Here is a 27927-nt window from a genome sequence, read left to right as displayed (position 1 = left end):
TGGTTTTGTGGCGAATGTGTAATTTTTTTGATTTGTCATGAATGGGTCCTATATTTCCGCACCCGTTAATTTACACGTATTCGTTTGGTATTTCCACGTATCATCTCGACACAGTTATTTTCGCACTTTATGCAAATTGTGCAGCCCTCAACATCTCATGTTTCACGCCCATTTTGGCGGTGTGTCATATTTTGCGTCAGTATGTCATATTTTGCGTCATTCCTAAGAGTGTTTTGTGTCTTGTGCATTCCTTCAGCATTTGGTAAGGTTTTTGTCTCGTGGTATCTTCACATTAATTTTTCCCGTCTTATATGTTAGTGCTTTTTTGTCGTTTTTCTATTCCTTAGGAATTTACTTCTTCTTCACGTGCGAATTAAAGAGTAGTTAAATTGAATACTGAGTAAACGTGTTTGAGTGAAGAGGGCCCCTGACCCTTCACTTGAATAGCAAGAAAACAAAGACATCTTGCGTGACCGCATACCGTGACACAATCGAAGCATGGCGCAGTTTAATCTCGAGCTTTGTTCCTGTGTAGTTGTTCTCGCTGTATTTCTTCCTCTGGCTTCAGGTGAGCACCATTTCATATCATATTAAATCTACTCGAAAGGTTTATTTTTATTTGAATACTACATTTAGCAGAAATGGTGGGATGTGTCTTTCAGTTTTGAGAGCTGGAGCTTAAGACTTCCGCGTACCATCGCAACTTAATCGCTAATGCAGTCAGCATTAAAACCAAAAAGATTAGAGTATTGTTTATTAATCTTGGGACAGATACCAAGCTCTCTTTAAAAACAATCCTTTCCAAGCATGTTTGGGAATGTGACCAAACAATTGAATAAATTTGGGTTGATTCGCTTCATTTACTAAATGCTAAGCACGTTCAAGCGACTTGTGAACATTTAGTTCAAACAGTCCCTGGGGGTAAAACGACGCCACGAACCTTTCTGTCGAAAAATTCATTCTCATCCATAAAAAACTTGCGCTTTGAAGCTAATAGAACAACCTGGTTGATAATCATGCTGAGGGTAAGTTTTTAAGTAATACTAATACAAGTCATTTAACTGAGATTTTGTCGTCGAACATATATATTTCGACCGTCGTCAACTAAACTTCTACGCATGCCTTAGACCTTGACTGATTCCATGTCTGCCTCAGAAACGTGTCTTTTCCAATCTTGCGGACAAAAATCAATACATTATGCTTATATTGGAGCTTAAGGAGAGCAAACATATAATTGAAATTATCTGCCTTTTCCAGTATTTCGTTCAGTTTCGCAATGGAACAATCATTATTCATTTCCGTTTCTCAAGCGAGGAAGGTACGCGATTTACACGCGCGCATGCCCATGCAGGCGAGGGAGGCCGTTTGCTTTTGCCCCCGCGAGTCACACTCATTTTTGCCTCTCGCCCAGTTTTCCTTGCAGTTAACGACATGCGACTGTAGCGATAAAATATCGAGCGTCGGACAGAAAGCGAATAGCTACCACTACATTGACTGACTAACTTCGCAACATACCTATTTACAATTACCGTACTTTTTCGAATAAGCGCCCGCTCTTTGATAAGCGTCCTCTCCCGAATTAGCGACCTCCTGTCTCATTTTCTTCAATTAATAGTAAGGATACAAGGAAATCCTGTTTCTATTGACACTTTATCTACAACATTTTAGGCTTCAACCACCGCCGAATCGGTACAGGAGAGTAGATTCTTTTCAGTTCCAGTTATGTTTACCTCCATGTGCTTGCAGAGTTCCTGTACAATTTTAATTAAGCACTCGTGCCTTTCGTTTAAGAAATACGGTACTTTGAAATACTTTCAATAGAGTTTGGGTTGAAAGTTGCAAAACAGTAATGAACTGCTGAAACCTCAAACTTATATACTTCAGCTGGAATAAAAATGTTTATAAAAATTCTAAAAATCCCATTGATTTAACTATCAAAGCCACATCCATAGCATCAAAGTGTGAAATTCAATCTGAACGACAAACCAACACACACTTATGTGACAACTATAAAAATACTGCAAAGAATGCATTATTTAGAAATAAGCATAAACTGATTGAAAGCTCCAGATTTACATGTATTAGCGATAATGCTACGAGCTTGAGTGGCGAGGAAACAGACATGTTTTGTCGCATGAGCTTTCTGTTACAAAAGGTCGGTCAAGCAAAACAATCGTTACCGCATACCTTGACGCGCTCAATCAAAACATAGCGCAGTTTAATTCCGAGCTTTATTTCCGTGTAGTTGTTCTCGCTCTATTTCTTCTTCTAGCTTCAGGTGAGCACCATATCATATCAAATCTACTTGAAAGGTTTATTGTAATTTTGAATGCTATATTTAGCAGAAATGGTTGATATATCTTTTAGCTTTGAGAGCTTAAGCTTAAGACTTCTGGATACCATTACAACTTAATCGCCAATGCAGACAGCATCAATACCAAAAAGATAATAAAGCTCTCTCGGGTTTTGCTTTTCTTTTTCATGAAAATATTATCTTAAAACGAGTGGGATTGTTGACCCCTTCATGCTTTTTTGACTAGCTCACCTAGGAAGGAAAAAATTATTTACGAAAGGCAATTTAAACTTTACATCACTCAGCAAGTAGACAGAGAGTCAAAAACCATTATGTTTATTTTTTAAACTTTTTATCTATCTCAGGATTAAACACTCTCGGAAATTATGCTGCCTAGACTATGTACTCGGTGATTTTAGGTAGACAGTTTAATGTAACGATTTCAGTTTTCAAATATAGTCTAATGTTTTTGCCGTTGTTTCTATCATCAAGGAACTGTAAGCATAATAAATTATGGATTATATCATGGAGTACGTGAATTCCAGCATAAATCAGTTGACTCAGCCGTTGCATTCCGACCAGCCTGTACATTCCTGACTTGCACCCCAGAAATTGTGCATTTACCCAAATAGTCAACTTTTCTTCCTCCAGGGAAGGGTTAAAAACCTTGTTTCCCTGTGTCAAGTTATTTAGTGAAATGAATAAACCTCTTCAAGCGGTTGGTATGTCTGTAGCTGAGATATGTTCTCCGAAAAATGAATATTTGGCAAAGGAGCGAAGCTTGGAAGGTAAATGAGAAATTGTGAGTAGAAATCCTCAGCCAAGGACATTAGTAGCCGATATACCAGCAGGCCACATGGAGGTTTATTATTACATGATCCTTCCATCAATTGTTTTATTGGACGTTGAGCAGCATTTGAGATCGTCACTCTCACTGGAATTTACAAAATGAGTCGGTTTTTCTTCCATGCTTTGCGGCTCGGTAAATGGATGCACCATTAGCTACTGCCACCTCAGTGAATAGTTGTTAACTATCTTTGACACGGACCTTTCATTAGAGGTAACCAATAGAGAGAATCAAGGCTTCCACGTAGTTTTACATCCAACCTATCATCCATGTTACAATAATTATTATGAATATGTTGTTGTGCAAATGTAAATTGTGTTTCTATAGGAGTATGTGTCAATTTAGACCTTGGAATGGGTAGTGGAACAATTTCAGATAGTAATATAACTGCTGGTTCTGAACAAAGTGCCAGCACACCAGCCAAGAATGGTCGCCTGAACTACACATCAGGATCATCATGGTGTGCAGGAACAAGTGACAAAAACCCATATCTACAGATTGATCTACAGATACTTCATATCATCTGTGCTGTGTCCACCCAAGGGAATTCTCAAGCAGATCAGTGGGTGAAAAATTACACACTGCAATTATCTTCAGATGGGACAATTTGGACAGACTACAAAGAAGGTGGCCAAATCAAGGTATATTGGAAATAGACTGTGAGGCTCGGCTGCGATAGTTAGTTATATGCTAATAAAACATTTATTGTAAAGTCTGACAATATAGAATATCTCACAGGTAAAATGATGAGTCTCGTCCTAACGATTTTTGATCTTAATGATATTTATACTATTTGTATTCTTATACCTACTACGTTCTTAATTTGAAAAAAAACGTCGTTGATGACATGTAACTATTTGTTTGCTTCAAGTTTCTGAGAGGAAATGATGACAGGAACTCGGAAGTGAAGCATGTTGTTTATGGAGTGCTAACAAGATATCTGCGATTCCTGCCACGAACACACCAGGGTGGGGTGTGTATGAGAACAGAGGTATTTGGAGTGAAAAAAAATCCAAGTGAGTTTGAAAGTTTAATGCATTTTTTCATGTCTGCCATTATCATGTTATCATCATTAATCTTTAGAAAAGTTTTTCAAATCATGTCAAAGGAATAGCTGATAGAAAAGGGCTGAGTTTGAATTTATTGTTTGGTACTCAAAACGTCATTATGAACTTTTCAAATCTAGGAATCTTTAATTTATAGATTAATTGTATTTTTTTGTGAAGTGAATAGCGCAAATTAATGGCTTTAAAGTATCGGGTAAAAATACCAACTAAGTTGAAGTGAGAGTTGGTCTACAGATCATGTACACGTTATTTGTATGATCACTTCAATTATTGAACATGGTTTGTGTTATGAAACATGGAGCCTCATCGTGGTCTTACCTTATCTTTTATTATATAAAGGAACGAAAAAAATTCTGAAATCTACATGCCACACGCTTACGGGTTCCACGGCGCATGCATGAGACTGCAGACCTAATATGATTACAATTTGCATGGCACTATGAAGGCTGATTTTAAACTATTACTTTGCAGCTTGTGAAATGGAGGCCATTGGTTTGGCGTTTGGTGGTACAATTCCAGATAGCAGCTTCTCTGCCTCATCGCATTATGATCATAGGTATAAACCCTCTAATGGTCGACTGAATGCAAATAGCCGGGGTTGGGCACCCAAAACTGAGAACGATCCTGCTGACTACCTCCAAATTGACTTTCTGTATGAGTATGTTATCTGTGCTGTTGCTACTCAAGGAGCTCATGGTATCATGGAATGGACGAGAAAGTATAAGATTCTCTTATCAATGGATGGTACCAGCATGGTCACTTATCAAGAAAATAATGTTGACAGGGTAAGTTTACATAAAATTCATGTGTAAATACATGTACATATCGGAAAAGCCAAAAGTATGTAGGTCCTAGAACACTGATTCAATATTTTGAGTCAAGAAGAGGGAGACAAAAAAAGTGTCTACCTGGTCAAGACTCAGTCTTGCTGTTTAATAAAGTATGTAATCGATACCAAAGAAAATAAAAACTTTGTGTGAAAGTTTTTTCGAAAAGTCTTATTTTTCGGTGTTTGTCAAACCAGTGGTTCTTGTATTATAATCTCTCACAAACTACATGTACCTCTCCCTTAAGTTATTCACCAGAGATGATCTACAGGGTCACATTCTGATTTTGTGTCAGTTTGTAACAACAGAAAGAAGGTTTTTCAATAGCTATTAGAGACTTATTAGCGGTCAATGAAGCAGCAGTATTCTGAGCATTTTGACGCAATGATTTCACAATTTGTACCACAAACTATAGGTCTTTCCCGGAAACTCCAATCAAAATGGCATCGTAAAAAACAGTCTACAGGAATTTGCAGGTGCAAAGTTTATCTTCTTTCAGCCAACAACATACAACACGTGGAAGGCTCTTAGAGTGGAAGTTTATGGAATACTTCTAACAAAAGGTATTTATTATTTGCTCTTGTTTTTATCTCCCTCGAGACAAAAATGAAGTCGCATTAACAAACTATTTTAGGAAGGCAAGGTTAGGTAATTATGCAGAGCTAGCTAACGGCGAAATTACAAATTATCCAATATTGAGATAGCCTTGCAATTGGTCAGGTGAGAATCTTTTTAAACAACTTTAGAGCTGACCATAAGAGTCATTCAGGTTTTCCTTACGCTAAATCGAAAAAGTTTTCTTAGATTATTAGTCGTGCTTGATATGATAGTGTCTGGTGTGATTGTAGCACTGTGCATAGTAAATTCTGGAGTTTTCTTTGTTTTGACCGTCTTCTACAGCTGTCGTCTGTCTCTAAAGTTAACATTGTCCAAAAATTACAAACTGTGTGTCCGCTCCAAGCAGTTTTCTTCCTTGCATGCGATCAAAGCGGGCAATCCTGAGCAGGAAAGATGGGCCCATCTTGCCGGCTCGGGTATAGCCAACCCGAACACAGGATTCGCTTCATTTTGCCCACGCGCGCTGTCAGCGTTGTAATAAATATATCTTATTAGCCGTTTTGGTGTGTAGTACCGCTGAGTATTTTAACGAGTTATGCCGTACTTTGACTAGCCCGTATGAATTCGGCTGTCGTTCATTCATAAAACACACGCCTCGAGCAGCTTATTTTCTATTTGTCATGCTAAAAAAACTTGCGTGTTTTTATAGCTACAATTCGGGGGGGTTTGACTGAAGAAGTGGGGAGAAACACTCGACTTCGTTTCGTGTTTTCTCCCTACACTTCTTTCGTGCAGTAGCCGCTTCCTGCGTGCTTTACAACAGAACAGAGCCCAGTCAAGGCTTCTCTATTTGTTAGGTTAATCGATCGTAGATTGTAAATTCTGGAACCTAGCAGGTTGCCATTACATTATAATCGTTTGTCACCTATTTTGCAGAGCACATCTCCACGTTTAGGATATAAATAATTATGCACATGCTTAATTATGCATTGTGCATATAAACAATCCCCACTCGTGATGATTATCCACTCTGCCCTTGGGAATATCTTATGCTTTCTAAGCTCACAAGGATGATTGATTTATATTCACATCAATAATAAGATAAGAATTAAAACACACAATTCGTGTTGTTCAGTTCCATCACAACCTCCCACTGCCTTCAAGTTGACCGCAAGCTCTTCGACCAGCATTATAGCTTCCTGGCAGTTACCACCAGTTCCTGCCAGACATGGAAGGACTATTACAGGATTTAAACTGTTCTACAAAAAGGAAGGTTTTGGTGGGTCAGAAACAAATTTGACTATGAACGGTGGATCAATGTTAAATATAAGTGTCACTGGGCTTGATAAGTTCACAGAATATGAATTCCAAGTGCTGGCCTATACTTCTGATGGTGATGGACCAAAGAGCCCTGTTGTGGTGAAGAGAACAAAGGAAGATGGTAAGTGATAGATGAAGGTGAAAAAAATAAAATGATCATAATTGTTCGTGGAAGAAATTTTTACTGAACTTGCGGATGAAATCAAACAAAGAAATGTTCCTCACAAATGCCGAAAAGAAGCCTGAAAAAATTCAGGCTTTGACAGGACTGAAACCCGTACCTCTCGCAGCTGACCTTTGAAGGGATCGGGGAGGTGACCGCTGAATAGAGGTGAAAATAAGAATACGAAAGGGAAATAAATTGGGGACTTTGACAACTGACCGTTTAATACAGGATGACCAGATACAGAAGATATCTCGCTCGCCGTGGAGTCTGTGGCCTAGTGGTAGAGAATCTGAGCGCGGAATCCGAAGTTCTGAGGCTCGATTCCTCATGGGGACTCAGAATTTTTTATTTTTCCTATGCTCGTGATAATAAAAAAAACATCTTTCTCTATACTACAACGTGCTTTGGATTAATTGTTATTCATTACACATACCTCCGATGATTTTCTTTTCATTTCTTTTATTAATAATTACATTATCTCTATTCTGCCAGCTCCTAGTGTACTTTTATCTTTATCTTCTGTTGACGTGTCACCCACCAATTCGCATGGTCCAAGACTAACCTTGACCTGGAGTGAGCCTGCAGAACCAAATGGGGTTATCAGAAGTTACACTTTGTTTTATAGTCGCAATGGAGTTGCACCAAAAGAGATTTCTCGAATAGACAAAGATGCATCAAATTACACAGTTGATGTGTTTGGTGGAATGACTTATCAGTTTAATGTCACAGCTGTGACTATTAAACCTGGACCATATGAGACGATAACTGTAACTACCAGGACATATGGTAAACTTAACTTTCATATTTTTGAAGTGACCATAACTTAGTTACGTCATGCAATTCTGTCTAACTTAAGCGAATCATCTATATCTACCGTCATTTAAATCAATTTAACTCTTGAAGAGATGAGTTTCGTTAATTCATTTAGTTAGTCTAAGTGCAGTGTCATGAATCGCCATCTGAACTTGTAATCATACATCTGTATTATCTCATTTAATAGGAACCCTTTTGTTGAGATACAAAGTGTCTATCTTTCTCACCAGCTCCTAAAGCTCCGGTTCCACATAATGTGAGTGATGTTGAGGTTTCTGAGACAGCTGTTGATATTTTTCTGTGGCCAGTTGAACAAATAAATGGTCCAATAAGGTAATTATCAATACGAATGTGATTTGCAGAATAACCTAAGGTTGACCAGGTCCTTTCTAATGATAAGGTGAGATTGCCAGCCGCTCCTCGAGAAATGAGATAACGGTATGTTGTTGAAAGCAGGATAAATTCTAGCAAGAGGATTTAAGTCATTGATGCTACGATCAAAATGTGATTAGAGACTATATACAAATTGCCTTCATGACTCGGGCAAATTTTTTTCAATCTTTCAGTGCTTATCAAGTTATTGTTCTGAAAGTTGTCAATGGTGTTGAAGAGCTTCCGGAAAATTATAATTCACAACTGAAAGCTGCCAGTGCTGCAAAGAACGATGACGTGAACTTTTACATTGCTGCTGAGATAGGAAATGTCCCAGCGCTCAAAGGACCTTGGAAATTTACTGTTGGCGACGGTGAAAAAACTGGAAACTATTTGAATAAAGAACTTGAAAAAGGACAAAACTACATTGTGTATGAGAGAGCTCTAACTAAAACCACGAAGGTATGTAAACTATAACCTACGTCCCTCCATTACTCGTAGAACTGGGTTTAGTGACCTTTTTGCAATCGATTTTAAAGAGTAGTTTGCTAGACAGTGGTCTAGTCTTTATTGCGGAGAAGATTGTTCGCACTACATTGTATGAGTTAACACAAAAACTAGGAGGAGGTCTAGTCTAAGCCCATACTTTTCAGCCGTTTTATTCTCACTTCAGTCTCCTCATTGTTTTTAAAGCACGGGCATTTTTTGAAATGTGTGGTTTGTTTTTTGTATATTCTACAGGAAGTACTAAGAGGAGAAGTAGGGAGCGTTGCCAAAATTTCTATTACCCCGGCCATTACGGGTTTGTCCATATTACATTTAACTAACCAACAAGTTACAGTTTATACGATTGTAGATTTACTTTTGTAATTCAAGGGGCTTTTCAAGAGCAGTAACTCACTTGCGAGAGTGCTGGCTCCAAGAGGCTTATATGTTAGCTTGTATTAATTACAACTGGTCGAAAATCCTCTTTTTAAATATATTTTATTGAACTAGTTTACTTCTTTTCAGTATACAGAGCCTGGTGTCTACATTTTCGTTTAGATAGTCTAGATCTACAAGCTAGTCTAAATCCATATCATCAACTATGAGCATTCAAAGTTTATGCCAGAATTTGGCTCGCTCGGCCTGGTGCCGAGCTAAATTTGAGGACAGTAGCGAGCTGCTAACAAAACGAAAGTGAATTTGAGGGAAACAATTGATAAATTGCCAAAAATGCGCAAATAAACCTAAACAGAACAACGATGGTTAAGAAAGGAGAAGATTAACGCGGATTGGAAATAAAGAAGTTCCAAATTGTCGGTTAAATGTACTTTCCTCGAACCAGCATTTAAAACTTAAGACTTTTTCTTAGCATGAGTCAGTAACGCAGTTGGTAGTACGAGTCCGCAATCCAAGCCGACGCCATTTTGGTCATTGCCGGTTGTGCGTGTATTTTCTTGTGATGTCACTCGAACAAAACGATTTTCGGCCATGGTCGACTTAAAACTATTTTCTTAAAAACCATTTTTGATTTTTTTATTACCAAATGTCTACCCTGAAATGCTAATTACGCTCTTCTTTCGCGGAAGGTGGAAGAGAGGAAAAGTCCAGCGGTTTTAATGTCGTTGCTGTTGCTGTACCTGCAGTTCTGTTGCTACTCCTTATTCTAGCAGTTGTAGTTGCTGTCCTCTTATACCGGAGGTTTGTTTATTTTAAGACTGAATACTAATGACTGAGCGTAGAAAAAGGTATTGCAACCGAAAATTACACATCTTATCTTTTTTTTTTTAGGAGAAGGGAGACAAGATCCCAAAGTGCCAGTGAAAGACCTGTCCAATTTGATGACCTTCAAAACGGTTATGAAAACCTTGGCGCGAGTACATCAAGTTTGGTTTATCAGAATGTAGGAGACAGTCGTCTGTCAATTAAAGGTATGTTAAAACATGGTTGATTGCCTATAGGGATTATCAAGATACTGAAAAGTTCCATATATGCGATTTCTTTACCCTAAAGGTATTGAACAACAGCCTGACGGTGGAGAGGAAGAGGCTACCTACAGTGAGGCTGACGATGGTAAGCCCAAACCAATTCCTGTAGCTAATTTTGAAAAATACTTCAAGAGAGGTTCTGAAAACGGTGCTATTGTACTGCGAGAGGAATATAAGGTAAGACGTTGGTTTTTCTGTGTGTTATTGTACGAGAGAACACTTGCAAATATTTCTCGATTTTTTTTTGTGCTGTTCCTTTTCGCAATAGGTGACTTGGTATTTGTGGTGGATTTTGTTGTAAGGGTCTCAAAAAGTGATCACATCGAATCGTTTTTGATAAAAGCACATGTTTTGCAACTTAGTTTATACCTTTCTTAGAATTTACAGGGCGATATGCTGTTTCCTTGTGAGATTGGCCAGAGTAACAGAGGCAAGAACCGTTATGGAAACATCGTTTCATGTGAGTACATGTAAAGATTTTTTTGTTGTTTCTATCCAAAGGTAACTAGGTAAAAAAGCTTTAAGTTATATTAAATTAAAATCAGTTTCAAGTGACTAGACCGTAACTAGCGCTGCCTCTGCAGTTAGTCTCTTTTAAGGCAATAATTATAAATTCCATAGCTCTCTGAATATAAAACTGTGTCAGTATCTCCAATCATTTCAAAGTTGGTGAGGTGGGAAGTGGTAAAGTGGTTGAGTTTGAGTCAGAATTTCGCACCATACGCTATGTTCAAAATTTATACGTATTTCACGCCATAAAAAAAAAACTATTAAAAAAAACAACAAAAAAACTAGTTCCTAAATCACCGATTGTGTTAATTAACAGATGATCATTCTCGTGTTGTTTTGGAGGAAATAGAGGGTGATAAAAATTCCAGCTACATCAATGCAAGCTACATTCCGGTCAGTAACACGAAATACATATGCATATGACGACAAAACAACGACGGAGACAGGACGACACAATACGACTCGACACAAAACGAAACGGTACGACACGACAATACAATGCAATACAACGGCGCGTCGACACTGCTTGTTTGATGATATATATAAATGAAGAGATAACAGATTAAACAGAGATACAAATAAAACTCATTTTACCGTTCGGGCATCTTGAAAAAAAATCAGCATGCATATTTTCTGTTCTCTATCTGCAGTCTTGCATTACTCTTATGGGGTCATCTTTCATCCGTTATTGTTTAACTTCGACAGCAAATCTCATAACTTACATAATAAACGGCTGAGAAAGGCATGGAAAAGACATTATATCAATATTTTGAATACTTATAATTAATTTCAGTTAACTTTTACGGTATAACCTAACCGACAGAAAAACACTACAATCCTACAAACTCAACTACCTTATTAAACAACGAGTGATATTCTTAATAAGGGGCGACTCCTAAAGGCAGTACAATAATTATGCTCAATGAACTTACTTAAGCCCCTTACAGTCTATATCTTAGCTCGCCGAACTCACAGTTTCCTCTAACTTTTCTTGAAATTAGCAATCTTCCACTTTAGCTCTCTCTCACGGTATAGCTTTCTAAACAGTCGGTGTCTCCTGACAACAACAACTACTACTACTACTACTGCATAACTGAGTTTTTCTATACATTTACACAGTGTTCCGGAACATTTCAGAAGCTTATAAAAGTACTATTTTAATAGTGTTACGTAATAACTGCGTGACTTGATGAAATGTTTTAGAAAGTTCTATGGTACACATGTCAGCATGAGTAAGCAGTCTGGAGAATTCAAGATGCTTATATTTACAACAACAATTACTCATATCATATTATTATCATATTATTACTCATAACATCAAGTTTTCTACTGTCTCTCCTTAGACCTACGACGAGGTCACCATGACTTATATCGCCACACAAGGTACAATTATCTGGAGGAGTCTCATAGAATCACACGTTAACACATGTCATTGTCTAACTGCTGTAGTGAACTCTGCTGCAATATAGAGTTAGAGAACTACAAAACGTCTCGCATAATAATTACTGTTGGTTTTATCTGGGTCTCCTTCAGTATATTTAACCGTGTACCCTCTGCAAATGGGACACCTCTGGAACTAACAAAAGCGTCCTTGAGTAAAAGTTCCTTCGATTAACGTAAAAGGTGCAAAGGTTATAGAAATTTCTTGCTTAGTTCGAACGATAGTTTCTGCATTATTAGGGGGCGAAGATTATAGCTCGTTGTTACGGGGTTCAGTCCCTTTATAGGGGTTTTCTGTGGCCTTTCTCTGGCCATTTTGGTTGTGCTAGCGTTCCTTTGTTACTCTGTTGGCAAAACCTCTCAGGAAAAAAAGAACATTTATAAATGTATTCAAGAAAGTTCCCACTGTCCCGAAAGAAAGACTTGTCCCATTGTTGTGTCAATGTTGTTAAATAGCTCATGGCTTTGTTAAATCACCACACGCTTCGCCATTCTTTAACAATATTCTGACTACTTGTAATTGGGTTATTAGGTCCAACTTCTACAACTGTCGATGATTTCTGGCGACTGGTCTGGCAGGAAAACTGTTCCACCGTTGTGATGCTTACAAACCTGGTTGAGGGGGGAAAGGTAGACGTAGATCAGTTTTCAGTTTAACCTTCAACTTTATCCGGAGTTTCATTTATTTTGCATTTCCTTCGCTTCGTGAGTGGTCTGTAAAACTCGCACCATAACCTTAAATATCGATCACATTCAAAACCAAGATCAGAATAACGTCATGGGTTGCTACATATAGGCTCACATGCATTTTTTGTTGTTGTTGTCTTAACTGTAGGGTAAATGCGATCAGTATTGGCCGGATCACACTTCCAAATATGGTGCTTTCACAGTTACTCTTCAAAAGACTGAAACTTTCGCCGATTACGTCATCAGGTCATTGATTGTGACGAAGGTGGGGTGTCTTAATAAAATTGCTGTTTTTTATATTTAGTACTTCCTTAAAGAATATGGCCTTAAGTGCTAAACAAAAAGTCCTAATCGTTTTAAGTATATACCTTTTGGGTTACATACCTAAAGAGTACATGGTAACAGTGCGCAAATTGCGATGCATCCGATCAAAGAAGCTGCAACCCACCGGCAGGGTGTATTTGTATTTGTACCAGTGGCGGATCTCAGTGGAGGGTACGGGGGATTTGGACGTCCCCCCTACCACCCTTCCATCAGACTTTTTTACCACTTGACTCAAACCAATATTTTTCCAACTGCGGAGTGAAATTAGAGTACTAAAAATTAAATCTTTAAATATCTTTTAGTTCATTAAGGCTGCAGAGTAAAAAACAAAACAAAATATGTGATGAAAACAGAAATGTGTCTTTTGAATCAAAGTTTGGGCCCCTATGGATCTGTTTAGGCATGATCTCTGTTCCAACTAAAATTACGTAATGGAATTAATCTTTCATTGAAAAATACTCGAAAATAATGACGTATTTTGGGCTCCCTCTATGACAAAATCTTCAACCAAGGCGTGAATTTCCCCTTAGGATTCAGAAAAAAGGAACGTGCACCAGTTTCATTACGTCACTTGGCCAGACAAAGGCGTCCCACAACATTCCACAGCTCTACTTGGATTTAGACAAAAGATTCATGCCAGACACCAGGCTACTGGTGGACCACTTCTTGTGCACTGCAGGTAAAGAGCACAGTAAAATTTCAAGACTTAAAGTTAACGGCTTCATATTTACAAACAATTCTTATTTGGGTTAAGGTTCTTCTGCAGATTTTCTAATTAAAACTTTTCTTTTCTACGGATAACGATAAAAATTTTTCTTAATATACCTCCATGTGTGTAAATTACCAAGGCCCTCCATCAACCAATCCCTTACCCTCGAGAGTCGCCCAATCGTGCTTAAAATAACTAACAATTCTAACAGGGCTTTTCAGTTGGTTGTCGTAAAACCAAAACCAAAGCAATCTAATGCGACGGAAGCTCGACATCATGAGGAACAAATGAGGACTCAAAGTAAATACAAGGAAATTACTCAAAGTGCAAGTCACCTAGTCGTGTTTGATCAGTGCGAGTTTCCATACTTAAAAAGGGGATTGATTGTTTTCCTTCGCCTCTTCCCTTCATATTTTTTAACAATAAGAATTGTTAATTATCTCTATTGTTACCCTGGTACAGTGCTGGCGTTGGTCGAACTGGCGCATACATTGCTATCGACGCTATGTTGGAGAGTGCTGAGAAGATTAAAACTGTGTTCATACAGAATTACGTGCAAGTAATGCGTAGATCTCGTCCTTACATGGTGCAGAAAGCTGTAAGCAATTTCAACCGCTTTCCATAAGAATAACAGCAGCATAAGTCCTTTTTATTCTGAGCTTAGTTATTTCACGGTTCGTCGTGCTCCACGGTTATCGTGAGGACCGTCGTAAGCCAGTTATGATTTCGATAAAACACCTAAATGATTTCAGAGTCCACCTTCTTGAAACCACCATCTTCAAATTTAGAAAATCTAATCGTTCTTGATATGACTTTATCCGAATTGATATATAAATATATATATCAAATAGATATATAGATTGATGTATATATATAGACATATATCAAAAGCCGTTTGTCTCATCACTACTCTGTCTCTGCATAGAAGCAGTGCGTTTTCTTGCTCCAAAAACTGTTCGTTCAGTCCAACAGTATTGGTATTGACTTTACCTCTGTATAGGAACAGTATGTTTTCCTGCATCAAGCAGTGATGGAGGCCTTGGTATGTGGAAATACAGAGATTATCCCTCAGGACCTACGAATTGTGATGAACAAGCTTTCCATGGTGCGTAAACCATCCAAAAAGACTGGATATGAACGAGAGTTTAAGGTAACTAGCAACTATTTCTAATAAATACATTTCGCTTTGTTGCGAAATTAGACTTAAATACCAATAAGACAGCTTATTACTTGATCCTGAGGATTCTTTTAAAGACTTCTCTCTTTGATATTGTTAACATCACATTCATGTCTTATCTACACTTTTCAAGACAGCTAATCTCCACAAACTAACGATTGTGTCTCGCTCACAAGTGAGCATTGACTCAATTATCAAATCACAAAAACTGCTCTAGCTTGAAAAAGAAGGCAATAACTCAGTTCGGTAAGAAACAAAAACGGCAGAGGAACTAACATGAAAGTAGGACGGCCAAAGGTTGGCTTAAGATAAAGAAGATGAAAAGGGTTTTCAAAGGACAAACTGAAAGGTACAAAAATAATCACTTACATCTTTTGATACTTTTGTCGTAGCGCTTGGAACTTGTAACAAACGCCCAGGCTTCTCAAGAGGAAGCAAAGGAAGCATTTCTGCCTGAAAACACTGTCAAGAACAGATTCCCCAACACTGTTCCGCGTAAGTGTTACCTTGTCTTACTTTGCAGTCTTTCAAGAATGTCAAACAAGATTTCTGCTCACTCCCGTGTTATTTCCTAATGGAGCCCTAAACCAAGTGAGGTCTCATTCGGTCTGAAACCTTACGAGTGGTCAACGACATAGAAAGACCCCAATCAATGTAAAATTTGTTAGTCACGAGTGGATTACCGATTGGACGACACAAAGTTTTGTTACCTAACGATCAAAGTTTTCACAAATTTTGGGAACAAATTAGCCATTGATCGATCATAGTCAAGGCAAAAAGATTTCAGTTTACTTATATACACGAGAAAATAAACCCATAGTCTAGATAATAATGCGCGAAAATGCAAATACTTTTCAATAAAGCAGGCTTTCACACAATTCAGCCGCCAATCATCAATCATTCTCCATAATTTTGTTAGTTTTGATAAAGAAAGGTCATAGCCTACAAGGTATTATGAAGTCGTACTGCGATGACCCAAACAAATAAAATGTTATAGGTTCGAGTCATGGCTAAAGTCACTGTGTTGTGTTTAAGGACAACTTGGGTAAACTTCACACGAAGGGAACCCAAATTGGCGTGAAATCAAGGTTTCTAAGACAGCGTAGGACTTGGAATAAAGAAATATCTCCAGGTTAACTAAAATGCGTAAAGTTCGACAATTGGTTCCCTAAAATTCCATACCAAATTTCAGGTGGCGCCACACATCGAATAATGTTTCCAAACGATAGATCTAAGAGAATCTTTATAAATATTGTTTGGTATGTTTTTTGTCTGCAAAAACGCCTTTATGTCGATTTTACACTAGTGGACAATGCTCGAGTGCACTTACAAGCTTCCTCACAAGAAGAGAGTTACATCAATGCCTCATATGTGGATGTAAGTGCAAAAATGCCTTCTTATAAGATTTTTTTGGTAATATATATTCTGTTTATTTATTAATTGAACACAAAAAATCGCAAGTACGAAATTTAAAAATAGTCAATCAATAATACAGAAGAATAGCAATATTACATAAATTCACAAATCAAAAAAATTTTAAAAAAATGTTTAATCAATGTAGCGACGAAACCTAATAAAGGCTAGGAGCTCATAAAATAAGTATTCCCAACATGTTGATTTGAAGAAAAAACTCAGTAGTTTCAAGTTCTCTAGAAAGCTTTCTGGTGCAACGTGTCCATATGTTTTGAATTTGTTCAATCTATAAGTATATATTATTTTCCAGTATTTTCTTTTTGGGTAAAGAGGTACTGTTATTCTTTTCGTATTGGTATACTCGTGTTGCTTAACTTGACGTCCACATTTTCTTTTGAACTTTTATTTTTCAGGACTATAGAGAACGGAATGCATACATCCTGACTCAAGCGCCATTAGAAAACACCATTAAAGACTTCTGGCTGATGATTTCTTTGTATAATATTGGCACAGTTGTAATGTTGAGTAACTTGAAAGAAGGAAGGCAGGTACGAATCATGACATGTTTCTGAAAAGCACTAAACAACACTCTTTGCTACGTATTTTCAACCAAGAAATGTACAGAACCTGCCTAAACTATGATGTTAAAGCTCTAATTATTTATATCAAAACAGCCACTGATATGGGCAACTGATGGAAATCTCTGGCAAACTTTGATAGATTGCCACTATACGTTAAAAGGTGGCAAAAATAATGGGACAAAACACCTCTAAAGCATCAATTAACGCAGTGAAACTAATATGCTCTCAAAAATTATCGGCAAAGTGTAACTTTCCCGCTGAGACTCTTTGACTAAACCGCTGTCACTTGTAAATACGATACTCGTCTGCGTTACTGGCTGGCGAAATGAAAACTTCCAAATGTTTAGAGCACATGTCACTCTAGTTCGGATATCTTCTCAACACCTTTAGACTGAAGAAGCTTTATCGTCGAGGGAAAGTAACATTTTACAACGATTGACCACGGAAAAGTTGGAACTCTTTACTGGAAAATCCTTGCAACCCCTTTTTTTAGACCACGATATTAAGTATATATAATTATATCACGGATCAAACATGTAGCACTGTTTTTCTTTTTGTAGAGTTACCCAAAATACTGGCCAAGTGAGGGATCCGCCAGGTATGGTGTAGTCACTGTTCAGCTTTTGTCCCAAGAAACCTCGAACAATATAACTACCAGACGATTTACCTTAGAGAATGCAGCGGTACGGTTTGTTTGTACAAGTATTACAAAGTTTTCTGTTCTTTAGGTAGTTTGGAACGAACTTCTTCCCATACCAATGGTTGCGGTTTGCTTGTATTAGTATTCGAAGCTTCCCTGTGTTATAGGTAGTTTCGATGAAACTATAATCAATACCAACAGAAAGTGTTTATATATTTTCAACGCGTGTGATTTATGTTAATGAAAGGTGGATGGTTTGACCTTAACTCTTTCAATATCAGGAGAGACCACTCTGTAAATTCTCCTTACATTATCGATACAGTGTCTAAAGGATATTATTTGATTTAACACTAGAATTTCCGCTGAACTTATGCATTATTATGAAATCGAGTTTGTTTGCTCGCTTTTCAATATCAATGTTTCACTTCACATAAACAAGCTAATCCTACATTTAAAGTTGATTTTTTAATAGGCATCTGTTTTGAAGAATGGTGTGAATTTCTTCCTATTTCAATTTGTTTTTCAGTCTCACGACAGGAAGTCAACTATACAGCATATACAGTACACCGGTTGGGCCGATGGAAACTCGTGCCCAGATCCCAAGGAGATACTTGAACTAATGAATGCTGTACAACAGTCTCAGCAGCAATCAGGAAATGGAGTCATTGTTTTTCAGTGCAGGTAAAGAGCGCTCTTTAAGTAAAGAGTTCTCTAGATGTTATCATATGTTTGAATGGATTACTACACATAACCCTAAAAAGTTATGGTTATTGATACAGAGCTTAAGCAGCGATCTTTTTGAGACACCGCTTTAGCGTTTTAAACCAAACCGCGCCAACGAAAAATATTGTTTGAACTCCAAAAATGATAATTTTAACTTCTGGTTGCCGTCTGCTTCCCAAAAACATCTGTGCTTAAGCTGCCTAATGTTTTACTCGGCACATACGTCATGCCCGAATTGCTCATAGTCAGTTTGTTAGACATTATACTAATAAATGACCAAATATTTATTTTTTCTACAGAATGGTAAAGGTTTAAATGGTTAATGTAGATGACCTTATCTAGCGTAGACAGTGTTATTGGTTGAACATGTCTGAAAAAAGTAGACACTTGACTCGCTAAATTAAAGGCTAACAAGAATCAAGGCAAGAAACTGCAACACGAATAGACAATCGTGTTCTTTTCATTTTTTCTTAATAGTTACCCGTTTTATCTTTCTATAGTGATGGTATTGGCCGCAGTGGCTGTGTAGCTACCATAATTTCAGTGATCGAACGAGTCAAGATTGAACAAACAGTTGATGTTTTCCAGACTGTAAAACTAGTTCGAGCAAAGAGACCAGGTGCTGTCAACACCCTTGTAAGTTGACAAATATCATAATCCATTGTTATAACTTTACTCATGTCTAGATTGCCAGAGGAAAAACAGGGGAACTCCACTCCGGCGTTTTAATACCGGGAGTAGGGGCCCTCCAAGGTACGCCTGACTTTATCAAAACACGGAACTTTGCTTCGAAGAATTAGAATTGAATTTCTTTGCTGTTCAGTCATTTCTTTTGGGTTCTGAGAAAATAACATGGTCACTTTGCTGAGCGCTCACAAATCAGTAGCGTTATTTTTTGTGATCCTAAGGAGTGTTTTTATGTTTTCATCTTTTAGGAGCAGTACATGTTTTGTTACAAAGCAGTTCTGGCTTACTTAGACTCTTTCAGCACCTACTCAAACTTTGCAGAATGTTAAAAAGCATTGCAAAGTATAAAACAGATTTGATAGAAAGAAGTGATGCACATCATCGGTGTTTTTACGAAGCTGTTCTCTGCATGTTTTTTTTTTCCTCGTATTCAAATCTTTTGTTACAAATTATGTATGCCTTTACGAGGAAGGCCTTTCCCTATAATATTAATGAAGGTTTTCCTTAATTATTTTTGTAAAAAGAGTAGTCCAGGTAAACGTACAGGTATCTGAAGAGGTTCACTGTTTGATAGCTGATAGATTTACATCAGATTTTGCTATAGTAACTTGGGACACAGGCATGTGTCTCTACAGGGCTTAGGACAACGGCAATTATCGTACTTTTTAAGTTATTCCATTAAGATAAAGAGAGATAGGTGTATGTAAAATAATTCAAAATACAAAGGTATCCCATTAAGGAAAAGAGAATGTATGTAAATGGTTCAAAAGACAAAGTATTCATAAAGTTTAATTTATTACGTTTCATCGAGTTTTGTGTTTTCTTATAGGTTAATGGTAAAGGAGAACCTTTTATAACTTAGATATATCATAGTATATATTCCTCTTAAATGTTTCATTGAAGCTTTAGAGGTGTCTTTACGTTTCAAAAGGTTGAATCAAAAATGGAAGTTTGTCATTTTAATTTTATAGTTTGGTTTAATGGGACAGTTTGCCCTTTTTTTGCATTTAATTCCCTTACCTGGAGTTAATTTTTCATAATGTTAAATTCATAAATTATACGAGATGGTCACATAACTTTAAAAAAATAGTATTTTTTTCTCAGAAATCAGAAATAATTTTGTATAGAGTTAGATTTTTAGTAATAAAATTATAAACTAATTTTGATAACGATAAATGAAAGATTCAAAGGTGTAAAGCGTATTAAGCGGTCCGATATTCAGCCGTTGTATATTTTACTAAGGTAAAGGATAGAATTTATATAGAGTTGAGGATATACATTAATACATTCAATGACTGATTGATTGATTGACTGAAATGTGTTTATATATTCACCCATCTTATAGTTAACATTTCTATCTACATTGTGTGAATTTTGGAGTGATCGACCAGCAGTTTCTTATTTAATATTCCTCTTAAGAGTTTTGAACTGATCTCGTTTATTTTCATTGCGTTCGACTGTTAGTTTATGAAGATGTAGTCAAAGAGAACCTTCACCGATGAAACTATCTGACGTTAAAGGAAAAGAAAATAAACTGACTAAACCCAATTCCTTGGTAAATTCCAATACAGTTATTTATAGAAAATCTCTCCGAAGGAAGTCTCTTATCTGAGACATCCGCATGAAAGATCAATTCGATCTGATATTCTGAATGAATATAATAACGAACAGCGAAAAGAGAAGTTTTGTCGCTGAAAACGACTTAGCACTCTATACGCTAACATTTCAAGTTTTTGCTCGATAATTCATATTGCAGACGTCTGGGGAAACAGAATTCCATTTCCGTTGAAAACATTGCGGAATCGCATCTATCTTCATACAGATGAGGAACGTCGTTTGAACTTAAGCTTGGCCTAATGAGGCAGTAATTTTGAAGAAAGTGACATGTGGATGGTTGAAATTTTGAAAAGGTGATAAGGAAAGGAAATGGAAAAAAAAGGTACGAAAATGTGTCACGAGAAGAAGGAGCTCTGAGCCAGAAAACGTGAATAAAGGTGCGGACTTATCCACCCGCGCCCACGCAACATCTGCATCCTTGCATTGCGATCGCTATCTTGACTTCAAACATGAGCGCGCGGTCTTTTTTCAAGTTCTCAGTGAGTAAATGAAAAACCACAATAATGACACATATAAAAGCATTGGCCAATATAACCAGCCCTTTTTTATATTGTTACACATTTTCTGTGGCTGTTATGTCCAGGCAAAGTTCTTGTGATTTATAACCTTTAAGTGACGTCGCGTTAACATTTCAAAGATAATAATGTTCAAACGCTCTTCTCAGTCAGGGTTGTAAATATAATTTATTGCTTATTTATCGTACCAAGCTACTTTTTAAAGAACAAATATCCTTTCCAAAGCATGTAAGGGAGTGTGACAAAACGATTGAATAAATTTGGGTTTATGCGTTTCATTTACTTGATGCTAATGATACATATTCAAGTTAATTATGAACATTCAGTCCAAACAGTCCTAGAGGCATGAACACGCCATGAATCATTCTGACGAAAAATTCGTTCTCATTCTTGTGGGTTTTGAAGCCATTGAAACTACCTGGTGGAGAATAAAACTAAGGGTAAGTTTAATAAAATACACATAATTCAATGAACTGAGATTTTGTTGTCAAAATTAACTATTTATATCATCGTTAACTGAACTTTAGACTCGCTGCTTTCACTCATTTCATGTCTACCTCGTAGAAGCGTGGCTTTCCCTCTCTTCTGAATAAAACCTTCGCTTCTTGTGCAAAAATTGACCTTCTTGAGAACAACCATTAATTTAAGACTATCTTTTCCCAGTTTATGTTATCCTCGCAATGAATCAATCCTTATTTGTTTGCGTTTCTCAGGCTAACATGGTGCGCGATTCACACGTGCGCACACCCGCGGGAAGGGAGCGAAGCCATTTGCTTTTGCCCTCGCACGTCCCGCACGTAACTGTCTCGCGGCCTGTGTTCGCTGTTTTTAATGACTTGCTACAAAGACGATAATTTATCGAGCGTCGAACAACATTTAAATATACCTTACAATTCCACCGAAAATTGCTTTCAAAACCTGTAATAATCATGAAATAAAATTTGAAAATATAATCTGCGTTGGTCGGCATAGAAGCGATGAAGTGCTAAAATTTTACTGTGGCTTACCTCAACTAGAACAGCTTTCTATTATAAATGACATTAACAGGACATACTTTTAGGAAAATTATATAACTCCTGCTGATTCAGTTAGTATTGTATTTGTGGCATCAAAGGATATCATTTTCATTTCAAACTGAGAAAAAAAAACAACGCGTGTAGTGATGTAACAACAATATAATACTGCAACCAACTAGATGTAATATCAGGGTAATTTTACGTTAACAATAACGATAATATCACTTAATCAAAACCACGGGTCCTATTGATCTGAAGGGCTATATCGATGATCCACACCTTTTTTCAATTGGAGGACACTCCCATTTCACTCCACATTTTCATAAATTTCTCCCTTCTCGTCCAAGCTTTCTTCCGAAACTCCCATATTGTAGTAATCTTGGGTCACCCGTCTGTCGTCCAGTGACTGGTATTCAGGTGGTTCACGTGGCTGCCCGTCAGAAGGCCTGGGTTGCAGCTCCATATAAACACCAGTTTCTGATGCTTGATGAACACCAGGTGGGACAGGGATACCACTGTTTACTATGGTTGTTCTATTGTTAGGCTCGGCTCGTCTTAACCGCCATATTAGGGTACCGTTCACAATAAGAGAGAAAAAAACAATAGAAGAAAGGGCGATGACAGCAGCGAAAAGTACTCGGCTTTCAGCTGAAAATCAAAATGCACAATAATGAGCGCGTTTGCAAAACTCCATAATACTTACAGCTCTCTCCTTTGGTGTCCTAAGTTATACTTGCTTGTTAAAAAGAAAGTAAAGTTTTGGCAGCAAAAGCCTACGATTGAATTGTTGATGAGCATAATCCCAAAAACGAAGAGAACAAGTTATGTCCATGTGCCAAAGCTATGGCACTTGTTCATCATACAGCTGAATTTCGTGGAATCACGGGTTTACTATTTATTAAATTAAAAGAGTTCTTGTCACAGTGAAACGAGGAAATGGCATATGACAGTAACAAGGAAGTTACTGTAGTAGAGTTGTATAATATGCAGGTCAGCCGACGAATATATCCAAATTAGGATTCTGCGTGAAACATTAACCATCGAAACGAATTTGCTGGATTTTTTTCCCAAACATGGCCAGCAGGGCAGAGAATTTCAACTGTTCACACAATTGCTTTACTACCTGTAGGTCTTTCATCACTTTTGAAAATAGAGGTTTCTGAGTATCAAGTAAAATTGAATCACTTACCTGGTTTAACAGAAATCATGGCGATTTTGCTGACATCTCCTTCTAAAATTTGCTGTGAAACGAAACAAAGGTCAAAAAGTGACCAAAAATTCTGTTGATTCCTTGATTTAAGAAAAGAAATGTAGCTCTAACAACATGTCCGTAAAAACATGGGGTTTCCATACGATTTTTGTTTACTTACCAGATCCAACGTTTGGGTCATTTATTGTAACCCTGAGCAGAAATTTCACGGAAATTAAAATTTACTTACACTGTTGTAATCGGTTAAGGCTCTTTGGTATACAATGTAATCTTCTCCTCTTGTCAGTTCATTGTTAACAAAGGCTCCATACGATTTCCCGTCACCAACAGTAAACTTCCAAGACTTCTCATGGACAGGGTCATTTTTCAACTCCGCAGCAACGTAAAATGGACAAAAGTTCGTGTTGTTTCTATTCAAGTCTTGAGCACAATCAGAGACTTTTAAGACAATTACCTGATAGGCACTGAGATTAGGAATAAGAGCGAATTCTTATCAATGAAACTCTGACCATCGTTCCGTCGCCTTATAAAACTAAAGGACGTCAAAGACATCAGATTTAGATCTAGGGATCAGGTATTAGACACTGCCTATATACTCCGTTAAATTCCTTCACATGTTCTTGAAAAAGAGTGGTAACGTTGACTTGGAAAATCATCAAAAATAGAAAATTGCATTATTTATTGACTTTTACTTTAATAAATGATATATAAATGAATGAATAAATAGGTTTCTGAGAGTCCCTGAGATAAAAGGTGAAAAGTGAATCTAATTAATGTACACTAATGTATTACATTATATATTATTATTATATTATTATTATATTATTATTATTATATTATTATTATTATTATATGTATATATTATTGGCCCTTTAACCCTCAAGATCTGATCGCTACACAGTGCCTTGTAAATCTGTTACGAAATTTGGTGTTAGATCAACAAAACAAGTTCTATCTGATAAGTTTGAGTATTCTCATTAATTGTCTGCTGGATAATATGTATATTTTAAGGTTTATCATTCTAGGGGTACAAGGGTAAAATAGGTTTTACGCCTTTATCTGTCTCATCTTAGGATCACAGGCAAAAAAATATGGACCACCAACAGTACATCGAAATTTTCATCATTTTGGAATGAGTGGAATACTTATATAAGTACGTCACCTGAAAACTTATAAGCAACATGATTTCGAGTGCAATTTGGTGTTCATAAGCTCAGAAAGTTTTTCAAAGACAACAAAATGCAATTTGTAGCCTTTGAAAAATTTACAAGTGCTATTCAAACCAAATAACACGAGAATCGTCTTATTACTTGTTAGCAATTCCCATGAAAAACGCATCGCGCGCGCGCTATTTGTAATTGGCACTCGTGTTGCATGAAAAATGAACTCGTTTTCCGCCATTCAGACGCGCGTAATTTTCCATGTATATTATTAAACTTAATAAAATATACCGTATATTCTATTCTATAGTCCACAAAGATTATTTTGCATTTCATAAGAGCTACTTCCTATATATATCCGTATGCTCTCATTTTTACGGAACTCTAAAATAAGTTATCACTTAAACAAAGTCCTGAAAATCTATGGGACAAATGATACTATAATTCTAACTGCATGGCTTTAGAACAGGAAAATAATCGGTTTACATCAGGTATACCTGTCATCTTTGTTTTGAAAAATACCGAATAAAAGCATGCAATAATACTTAGACAGTTCGGGAGAATATCAATAGAAGTCCTCGGTCGTTCTTTTATGTCTAGTCTATGGCTAATATTCGAAGAAATCGGCCTTTACGCTCAGCTAAATGACATGTTCACTTTAATAGTTCTGTTAATTTTACAATCCTTTTTTCCTTGCTCTCCTTTGTTCGCTTCTTTCTTGTCCAAAAATTAAAAGGAATCCTTATATCTACTTTAGAGTTTACAAGTGGTCTGATTTCGCAAGACGGCATCGAAAAGGACTCTGAATGTTTGTAAACTAACAAGCGGCTTTAAGTACAGATGCGCCAGCATACCAAGCTAATACAAAGCAAGATATTGTACACTCTGATAGCCACTCCGATAGCATGATCCGGGTCAACTCTGACTCTGAAATGTCCTCTATAAATATGCAGGCCACTGAAAAGATTATTTTTGCATTTCATAAGAGTTACTTCCTATATATATCGTATGCTCTCATTTTTACGGAACTCTAAAATAAGTTATCACTTAAACAAAGTCCTGAAAATCTATGGGACAAATGATACTAGAATTCTTACGGCATGGCTTTAGAACAGGAAAATAATCGTTTACATTAAGGTATACCTGTCATCTTTGTTTTGATCCTATCAGGAAATCTTCTGGGTTCTCTGAATCCACATACAGAGCTCATGAAAATCTGGAACTCGTAAGTAGAGCCTGGAACTAAACCTTTCATAGTGTAAGAGGTGGAACTGCAACGTCTTGGACACCTTCCTCTCTGAAGCTTTCATTGTAAAGCTTTGTTCCGAGATACTTTACCTTAAGAGACAAACAGTAATCAAATAAAACACTGCTTAACTACTGAAAAGAGTCTAACGATCAAAGGTAAATAATAACAGTTTACTTTTAATAACCCTTATCGATTAGCATCTAATTTCTCCTCACAACATCACCCCTGAATCAAACATTAAGGTCACGGGAATAAAGGAAATGATCACCAACTAAAGAAGCTCTTGACTGTTAAGTTCCATATAAATGTATAGGGAACGGTATGGAGAATATGCAAAGTGTAAGTGTATAACGAGTTAAGAGATAATCTCTGCAAATAAAAATAAACCATTCATCAGCACAGACAAAAAAACCAAAAACTATTACCTTGAACTATAAAGGATATAATTAAAAAATTATTAACTCCACTTAGGTTTCCTCTCTTTTAATAGTTGTTAAATCTATCAGATTAATGTAGAAAAATGAACTCTAACAACTGCAAAGGCAGACAATTTTTTATAATTGTACCAAAGGCTCCATTTAAGACAAAATTCAAGGGTTAAAATTGTAAGCGTTTGCTGTGAGCCACTTGCGCCCTCAATTTCAGAAACAATTACATTTTAAGTGAACCAAACTTATGTTTTGTGGTTTTACTAAAATTGGATTTTCACTTCACATTACGCAACTGAATTAAACGTACCAGTAATGAAGATCTTGCTTCTTGTTAACATCGATAAGATACGTAGGAGAGACTATATTGAACTTACTATATTCTGGGATATTAACAGATATATTAAATATTATCAATATTATTATATATTAATCAGACTCTAGGGATTAAACTTTTTAATATATATTTGTTAGGATTTCAACATATATACACAGTCAAATACATTACTGCACCTTCATTCATGTCAAGCCAACTTTAAAATGATAGGCTCTTGAAAACCAACCAAAAGTGGAATTGCAACTGTTACAAACAATCAAGTTTTGTACCATCTTCCATTGTTCTCTCCACCACAACTGAACTCTTTGGTCCATCACCATGAGACGTGAACGCCAACACTTGAAATTCATATTCTGTGTACTTATCCATACCATTAATTACTCCTAAAAAGGTCCTTCCATCATTGATAGTTTTCACATGTATGGACCCGATAAACCCTTTCTTTTTATAGAACAATTTGAACCCTGCAATGATTCCATGTCTGGAATATGCAGGAGGTAACTGCCAGGATGCAGTGATACTTGTAGAAGAGACTGCAGATAAAATCAATTCACTGGGTGCTTTTGAGGGACTGAAATTAAGATAGAATGATAGTTGAATAATAGCAATAATAATATTGATTATAATCAATAATAATGATAATAATAATGATAACAACGCTACCAATATTCTTCATTCTTTTGCACATAAAAGTCAATTCATGTGGTATTTAAGAGATCAAATTCAACCCAGCCTTACTCTTCCAGTTTCAGTTTTTCTTTCAGTTAGTGAAAAGTCCTGCACAGTTTTTTTGAAAAATATTAATTTGTAGGGTCTTAGGAACTGTTGGGAGTGCATATATGAACTTAATTACGTAAATGGGAGAGAAGAAATTATCCCAAAATGGACTTAAACAGATCAGTTTCTCATTTGTAGACCCCTTTAGACAACCAGACAACCACCAACATTAACATAGGTACATATCCAGCTCCATGACTGGGAGCCATAAAGCTGTAGGTTAAGACCATTTTTTGTGGAAAATGCCACTTCCTAATTTGACCGATATACATGTAAACACGCAAACAAAAAAAACGCAAATCCATATGTTGCTCGATTGCGCTCGTGTCAATGATTATTTGCATGATTCTTGGAATTGACCAAGATCTCCTTTTGATGGTTCAAACTTCGTTCGTTTATCTTCTACGTTGAGGACTTTAGGTTTTCACAGCAACTGAATGGAGATTAGATGCCGAGTTGTCCTAAAACGTTGCGTAAACGTGATCGGTCGTAAC

General features: G+C 36.8%; 2 protein-coding genes across 5 annotated transcripts; one reads left to right on the top strand and one right to left on the bottom strand.

Annotated features, from left to right (window-relative positions):
- Positions 1–347: 347 nt before the first annotated feature.
- Positions 348–21534, top strand: LOC131784667 (receptor-type tyrosine-protein phosphatase alpha-like). Of its 4 annotated transcripts, XM_066159516.1 has the most exons (29): positions 359–568; positions 3468–3781; positions 4012–4156; positions 4679–4992; positions 5450–5597; positions 6728–7033; positions 7571–7805; positions 7839–7864; positions 8122–8224; positions 8458–8725; positions 9005–9065; positions 9835–9946; positions 10037–10176; positions 10259–10410; positions 10612–10693; positions 11060–11136; positions 12087–12126; positions 12716–12813; positions 13019–13135; positions 13725–13873; positions 14366–14501; positions 14904–15053; positions 15473–15575; positions 16387–16457; positions 16907–17041; positions 17635–17757; positions 18241–18395; positions 18938–19073; positions 19373–21534. In XM_066159516.1, exons 1-29 carry the CDS (start codon positions 499–501, stop codon positions 19451–19453), a joined length of 4047 nt encoding a protein of 1348 aa, XP_066015613.1. In that variant the 5' UTR covers positions 359–498; the 3' UTR covers positions 19454–21534. The 4 variants fall into 4 exon arrangements, 3 of the variants coding, with proteins under 3 accessions (XP_066015613.1, XP_066015612.1, XP_066015614.1); XM_066159515.1 differs by having other exon boundaries at positions 360–568; positions 7571–7864; XM_066159517.1 differs by lacking the exon at positions 359–568 and adding an exon at positions 620–1025 and having other exon boundaries at positions 7571–7864.
- On the bottom strand, positions 21318–27025 carry LOC131769232 (uncharacterized). The gene is made up of 6 exons (XM_066158911.1): positions 26926–27025; positions 26317–26322; positions 23712–23902; positions 23462–23513; positions 22552–22920; positions 21318–21674 (listed from the first exon to the last, which is right to left on the bottom strand). Exons 1-5 carry the CDS (start codon positions 27023–27025, stop codon positions 22580–22582), a joined length of 690 nt encoding a protein of 229 aa, XP_066015008.1. The 3' UTR covers positions 21318–21674; positions 22552–22579.
- Between the last annotated feature and the right edge of the window lie 902 nt (positions 27026–27927).

This window comes from Pocillopora verrucosa, chromosome 12 (assembly GCF_036669915.1).
Source record: "Pocillopora verrucosa isolate sample1 chromosome 12, ASM3666991v2, whole genome shotgun sequence".
Taxonomy (NCBI): domain Eukaryota; kingdom Metazoa; phylum Cnidaria; class Anthozoa; order Scleractinia; family Pocilloporidae; genus Pocillopora; species Pocillopora verrucosa.
Note: the sequence above shows the minus strand (reverse complement) of the source record. Positions and strands in the feature narration are given on the sequence as shown.

Bases quoted from the DNA above. Each gene is read 5' to 3' on its own strand.
- LOC131769232 (XM_066158911.1), bottom strand. From the start codon at position 27,025: ATGGATAAGTACACAGAATATGAATTTCAAGTGTTGGCGTTCACGTCT. The intron at 23,514-23,711 runs GTAAGTAAATTT...TTCGTTTCACAG, and splicing joins CCTTAACCGATTACAACAGT to CAAATTTTAGAAGGAGATGT. The intron at 22,921-23,461 runs GTAAGTGATTCA...TTTGATTTTCAG, and splicing joins CATGATTTCTGTTAAACCAG to CTGAAAGCCGAGTACTTTTC.
- LOC131784667 (XM_066159515.1), top strand. From the start codon at position 499: ATGGCGCAGTTTAATCTCGAGCTTTGTTCCTGTGTAGTTGTTCTCGCT. The intron at 15,576-16,386 runs GTAAGTGTTACC...ATTTTACACTAG, and splicing joins ATTCCCCAACACTGTTCCGC to TGGACAATGCTCGAGTGCAC. The intron at 18,396-18,937 runs GTAAAGAGCGCT...ATCTTTCTATAG, and splicing joins GTCATTGTTTTTCAGTGCAG to TGATGGTATTGGCCGCAGTG.